Source organism: Rhinopithecus bieti, unplaced genomic scaffold, assembly GCF_001698545.2.
Source record: "Rhinopithecus bieti isolate Rb0 unplaced genomic scaffold, ASM169854v2 scaffold_13400, whole genome shotgun sequence".
In the NCBI taxonomy this organism is placed as follows: Eukaryota; Metazoa; Chordata; class Mammalia; order Primates; family Cercopithecidae; genus Rhinopithecus; species Rhinopithecus bieti.
This window is the reverse complement of record NW_016807991.1, coordinates 2,791,676-2,797,907: the sequence shown is the minus strand read 5'-3', so window position 1 is coordinate 2,797,907 and position 6,232 is coordinate 2,791,676. Positions and strand designations below refer to the sequence as shown.

The window sequence follows — 6,232 nt, the reverse complement described above, 5'->3', positions numbered from 1 at the left end:
AATATAAATTCTTTTTTTTTTTTTTTTTTTTTTTTTGAGATGGAGTTTCGCTCTTGTTGCCCAGGCTGGCTGGAATGCAATGGCAAGATCTCGGCTCACCACAACCTCCACCTCCTGGGTTCAAGAGATTCTCTTGCCTCAGCCTCCTGAGTAGCTGGGATTACAGGCATGCACCACCACGCCTGGCTAATTTTGTATTGTTAGTAGAGATGGGGTTTCTCCATGTTGGACAGGCTGGTCTCGAACTCCCGACCTCCGTGGAGAAGGGTGTAACTTGCAGGAAATAAGCAGTAGCTGAGCAATATATTCTCCTGGTTCAAAACCCCAAAGATCTTGTGACATTACCACTACTTGAATTTCTCCTTCATAATCAGAATCCATAACTCCTGGGACTATAGTAATGCCCTGTAAATTAAGACAACTTTTTACCCAAAATTAATCCCATATATCCTGTTGGCAAAGGTCCCCACATACCAGTGGGAAGTTTGGTGGGTTTGTCTCCTCCCACTAACGTTACCTGTTCTCTGACTGGGAGATCGAATCCTGCGCTTCAGGATGTTCCTGGGGAGAGAGAATCAATGTGCCTCCGGGAACCCATCCCTGAGATAGGGCTGTGGGCTGGATGGGGAAGGCCTTCATTGTTTGTGGGGCCCGGGTCCAGGCCTCCTTCTCGTTTCCCCACAGGGGGTGCCATTCTGATGAAATTTTGAGTGGCATTGACTAGCCCAATGATTTCCTTTATTGCAATGAGGGCAAAATCCTCGCGTTTTTTTCTGTTGGGGGGCGCAGGGAACTGCATTATAAGATCCCTTCTGCCCAGAGGTCTGATGGTGTTCTTTTTTGAAGTGTCCGAGTTTTCCACAATTATAACATTTTTCCATTTTAGGATTCGCCCCTTGGCCCTTTTTAGATTTGTCCACTACTAAATTAGCCGTTGCTTGAGCCAACATCGTAGAGCGATAAAGCTCAGTTCCCACATCTCGACAAGCTTTGAGAAAATTTCCCAAGTTTTTTGTACATCTCACAGGTGCCAGTGCACATTTACAATCTGCATTTGCATTCTCAAAAGCTAGAGTTAAGGTTAGCATTTCTGCAGCCACAGTATGAGGAATCTGATGCTTCACTGCCTCTCGTAATCTTGCAAGAAAATATGCATAAGCCACCCTTGCATGATATGTAAAAAAGATTGTACTGGGTGGGACCCCTTCCTCAGGAATTGTGGCCCAGGCACGTTTAGCAGCCAAGACACACCGCTTATAAGCAGCATCTGGGAGTGCCATTTGATGTTCCAGATCTGAATAAGGACCATTATCTAACAGCATATCCTCTGTAATGTCTCTGTGTCCAGCAGCATGATTCTGTCTAGCCTGGTCTGCACGCCGTTCTTGCCAACTTAAATTCCATGTCAGGTATGCACTAGCAGACAAACGAGTGCAAGCCAAATGCTTTACATCAAAGAGTGGAGGGCGCATAGCGTCAAATATAGATTCTAGCAATCCTAAAGTAAATGAGCTTTGTACTCCATTATTAACTACACTAGCTTTCAATTCCTTCAGCAACTTAAACTGTAGTGGGGTGTGTTCATGAATAAACTGCTGCGGATTATTTGGATCGGGCCTTATGGAAATAGGAGAAGCGCAAAGTCCTAAGGGCTCTCCAGCTATAGCAGCAGAGCGTAAAATTCTTTGTACTGGGGTCTCTATTTCTGCTACTGAAGGAGGTGGTACAGATGTTTCTGCTACTGGAAGGGGCGACAGAGGCCAATTTTCATCCTCCTCCTGTTTATTATTTTTAATTGGTACTGTGGGTGGGACAAAAGATTCTTTCAGATTTTTAGACTCGGAATATGACTTCTGCTGTCTAGCAGAATAAGAAGGAGATAATGGCAGGAGGACAGTATGGATAAAACTCCAAGCAGAAAAAACAGAAGGATCAACTTTAAGATCTTTTTGGTGAGCCCGTTTTAATCCTTCTCCTACTCTGTCCCAAATTTCTACATCGAGACTGCCTGTCTGTGGAAACAACCATGGGTTATGTATAGTGACCTTCTTCAGCATCTTAGTTAATGTTTGAGAACTGACCTGAGCACCAGATTGTTTAAGTAAAACTTTAAGCAAATGCACATAATGTTGCACCTCAATGGACAAATTCTGCCCCATGTTACCCTGATTCAGAAAGCTTCCCATTCCCAGTACCTCTTTAGAGCACTGACCTTGTATCTGCTGCCGGCAGACTTGTGCCGGGGTTTCTCGTTAGTCTTGTCAGTTTCTCTTTCTCTGCTCCAGCAGACCCTCTTTGCTCACGTTCCTGTCCTGGCCACCACTTGTCACTGTTGGTTGCTACGGAATTGAACAAAGGGGGATGAATGCAGAAATGAAGACAAAGAGATCTGTTTTGAAAGAAGGGGTCAGGGAGCTCCTTGCTTCTAGTGAACAAGGGCCCTGAGTTTCTACAGCCCTTCGAATTAATTAGGTAGAAAGAGCAGGGAGGGAGACATAACAGTTGGTCAGCTGCTTGATTTATCACAGGTTCACATAATTGCTTTCTTTGTACAACAGTTTTCAGATGTTTGTATAAATAATCACAAGGAACACTGCACTTTGGGTGTGACTGCCCTCAGCGCCCCTTCTGGCAGCAGACACAGTTGCCAGTTTTCCAACAACCTGCTTTCTAAAGAACAGTTTTCTTTTCGCTCATATAGCCTCCAATGGTATACTGAGTTGGTCATGACTCTTATTCTTTCAGCCTGTAACAAAAGTTAACGTTAGTGACCTTGACACCAAGTGTTGGAGACACTCTGGAGCACGTGGAGCCTCACACCCTGCAGGTGGGAATGCACATGATACAACTACCTGAGAAAAGAGGTTGCAGTTTCTTCAGACATGAAATGTATGCCTGCCAGAGATGATCCAGCCCCTCAGCTCTTCCATATTTAGTCAAAATGATATAAAGTTTTATGTTCACACAGAGACTTGTATGTGAACATTCATAGCAGCTTTATTTGTAATAGCAAAAAACTGGAAACAATTCAAGTGAGTGGAATTTTTTTTTTTTTTAAATGTGAAATACAGGCTGGGTGTGGCAGCTCACACCTGTAATCCCAGCACTTTGGGAGGCCGAGGCAGGTGGATCACTTGAGGCCAGGAGTTTGAGACCAGCCTGGACAACACGACAAAACCCTGTCTCTACTAAAAATTAAAAAAAATGAGCTGGCTGTGATGGCACTCACCTGTAGTCCCAGCTACTTGGGAGGCTGGGGCAGAGAATTGCTTGAACCTGGGAGGCGGAGGTTGCAGTGAGCCAAGATCACACCACTGCACTGCAGCCTGAGTGACAGAGAGACTCTGTCTCAAAACAAAACAAAACAAACAACAACAAAAAAAGTGAACTACCCATACAATAGAATACAACTTGCGATAAAAGGGAACGTTCTACTGATATACCAATGATAACATAGTTACGCTGAATGAAAGAAACCAGCTCAAAAACTTGATTTACACTGTAGGATTCCATTTATATTAGATTCTGCAAATTGCAAACTCATTGATAGTAAGAGAAAATGGATCAGTGCTATCATCCCTTAGCTAAGGTTGTCACAACAAAATACCACAGACTGGGTGGCGTAAACAACAGAAATGTATTTCTCATAGTTCTGGAGGCTGGAAGTCCAAGAGCAAGGTGTTGGCAGGTTCAGTTGAGCCTGAAGCCTCCCTCCCTGGCTTGCAGGTGGCTGCCCTCTTGCTACCCCCTTCCTGAGGTTGCCCCTCTGTGCTCGCACGCTCTGGTGTCTCCCCGCGTGTCCTCATCTCCTCTTCAGAGAAGGACGCCAGTCAGATGGCATTAGGACTTACCCTAACAGACTCATTTTAATTGCCTCTTGAAAGGTTTTAGCTCCAAATACAGTCACATTTTGAGGTACTGGAGACTAGGGTATCAACATATAATTTTTAGGGGGCCACAGTTCAGTCCCTAACACCTGGGGACAGAGTAAGGAGGAGGTCGGTCTTGGGGATTATGAATATGCTCACAGTCCTGACCATGGCAGTGGTGTTACCAGGTATACACATACATCAGAGTTTAACATATTGTTCTCTTAAAATATTTACAGTTTATTATGTGTGAGTTATACCTTGATTTAATCACAGGAAAATGATATAAAAAAAGACAAATATGATGCTATGATCTCTTATTTTTAGATTGCTCCAGAAGCAAACTTTGAATATCAAAACTCACTACACACACCGTCAGAGTGAGTGGGGTGTGGTGCAGCAGGAACTGGCACACAGCGGAGGCTGGGCTGCATCTGATATAGCCAGACTTCAACGGGGGTAGGGAGGGTGAGATCGCAAAGCTGCAGGAAGACAGGAAAGGGCCAGAGAGGGAAGAGCGGAGGTGGAGGGCGCTGGGCCTGGCTGCAGAGAGCCAGGAATCCCGGGATCCCCAGAGGTGGCTCAGCGAGAGGGCCACAAGCCCAGTGGCCAAATCACTACAGAACAGGCCATAAGGCGTTCACCTCAGCTGCGGCTGAGACTCAGAAAAGAGCTAGCCTAGCCCTAGGAGAGCGGAACGCTGTCGAGCGTGCTAAGCTGTGCCATGCAACGGGCGATTGCAAATTCCCTCCTTAGTCTGCTCCTCAGAATTTCTCACGTGGTAATAATTCAGTAACTTCTCTTTAGAAGATAATTCATGTAATATTTTGGATGCTGACCAGAGAGTCTTGGAGCCCAAGGCAGAGGCTCCTTAATTCCTAGGTGGAGAAGCCTTAGGGCCACAGCCAGAGCTGGGCCATCCATGGAAGGGGTGAACCGTGTTCTGCTTTGTATGTTTAGACACACAAACTCCAGTCCCAGAATGGATGGACAACCGCAACAGCAAGCCTGGCTTTCATACCTGCAGCCACCCAGAAGACTAGCAGCCCCCTCACCAGGTAGGTGGAGCCGGGTCCCTCCACTTTCCCACAGGTCTGGCCCCATGGCCTCTCCTCTAACAGGGTTTGCTAGATACAACAACAGCATGCCCAGTTAAACTGCAAGTTCAGACAAACAACAAAACATTTTTTAGCATAAGTATATCCCAACTATTTCATGGGCTATACTTATACTAAAAAAGCATATGTTGTTTATCCGAACTTCAAATTTAACTGAGCGTTCTGTGCTTTTATTTGTTAACTCTGAAAATCCTGTCTTCTGGGGGTACTCAGGCTGAAACCCTCATAGGTCCCTGCTGTTGCACCTTTGTATCAGTAAAGTCACTGCAAACCTTAGGTGGGCTGCCCCAACCTCACTTTACCTTTGAGGAAAATAAGATTTCCCATGCAAGCGTTGGCTACATGAAGGCAAACTCTGCAACACAGGCATGAGCTACCACACGACTAAGGGTGGCAGGAGAGGGGCCTGAACATGCCCTACCCGCCTCCTGGGGTCAAGAGAGCATATCGAGGTTTGATCTCTAGTGGGTTAGGAGAGACACCTCTCTCATCTGCTCCTAGTTTCTGCCCAAGAACAAATATTGTTCCAGCCTCCCTCTCCCCAGGCACCAGAGTAGGAGAGTGGAAAATGCTAGAGGGAAAGGGGGAAGCTGGAAGTTTCAGCGTTCTCGCCCTCCCAAGCTGGAAGAGGGGTCTGGAGGATTAGTCTGATGCTCACCAGCCTTGGAGGTGTCCAGAGGAGTCCCCAGAGGTCAGCACCTGTGAACTAGCTATTGGGTTCCATCACGGCCTGCTGTGGTCAAGCCCCCCAGGTCAAGGCCGGAGCCCAAACCACAGACCCTCCTGCTCCTGCTAGAGCCTAGCGCAGAGGCCTGTGTCTCTGGCTCGGTCCTCCTGGAACTCAAGGCCTGCCTGTTCCCTCTGCAGTTCAGCTCTGTTTTTTATTCATTCACTCGATCTTGAGTTCTGCGAATGTGTCTGCAGAGCTCCACCCACGGAGCTGGCTTTAGGACTCCTTGACTGTTTTTTTGTTTGTTTGTTTCCTCCTCTATGCTTTTGTACAAACTGATGGGATTTTAACTGTCAGGGGACAGAGGACAAGGGACTCCAGAGGTGTAGTGGGAGAGCCCCAAAAGTGAAGAAGCTGAGAAGGACCTTTGGGGGCATTTTGACCTGTGGCCTGCTGTATAGTTCCTCCTCCATCTCCCCCAAATACCCTCAGTCCCATCCGAGGGCTCATCCAGCATTCTGGGGTTGGATATAATTTTGATCTTCCCTTCCCTTCCCTTCCCTTCCCTTCCCTTC

The 6,232-nt window shown here is 46.6% G+C and overlaps 1 protein-coding gene and 1 long non-coding RNA gene across 2 annotated transcripts in view; one reads left to right on the top strand and one right to left on the bottom strand.

The window, feature by feature from the left end:
• CD300LD-AS1 (CD300LD antisense RNA 1) overlaps window positions 1-6,232 on the bottom strand; it is a 20,882-nt gene that overhangs the window by 10,505 nt on the left and 4,145 nt on the right. The window contains exon 2 of the long non-coding RNA XR_014485107.1: window positions 2,213-2,339. This is a non-coding gene — a long non-coding RNA (CD300LD antisense RNA 1). The remainder of the gene's footprint in view (window positions 1-2,212; window positions 2,340-6,232) is intronic.
• The window catches only part of CD300LD (CD300 molecule like family member d), a 16,941-nt gene that overhangs the window by 9,271 nt on the left and 1,438 nt on the right, over window positions 1-6,232 (top strand). The window contains exon 3 of the mRNA XM_017884925.1: window positions 4,851-4,927. Coding sequence (XP_017740414.1) covers window positions 4,851-4,927 — 77 coding nt within the window. The remainder of the gene's footprint in view (window positions 1-4,850; window positions 4,928-6,232) is intronic.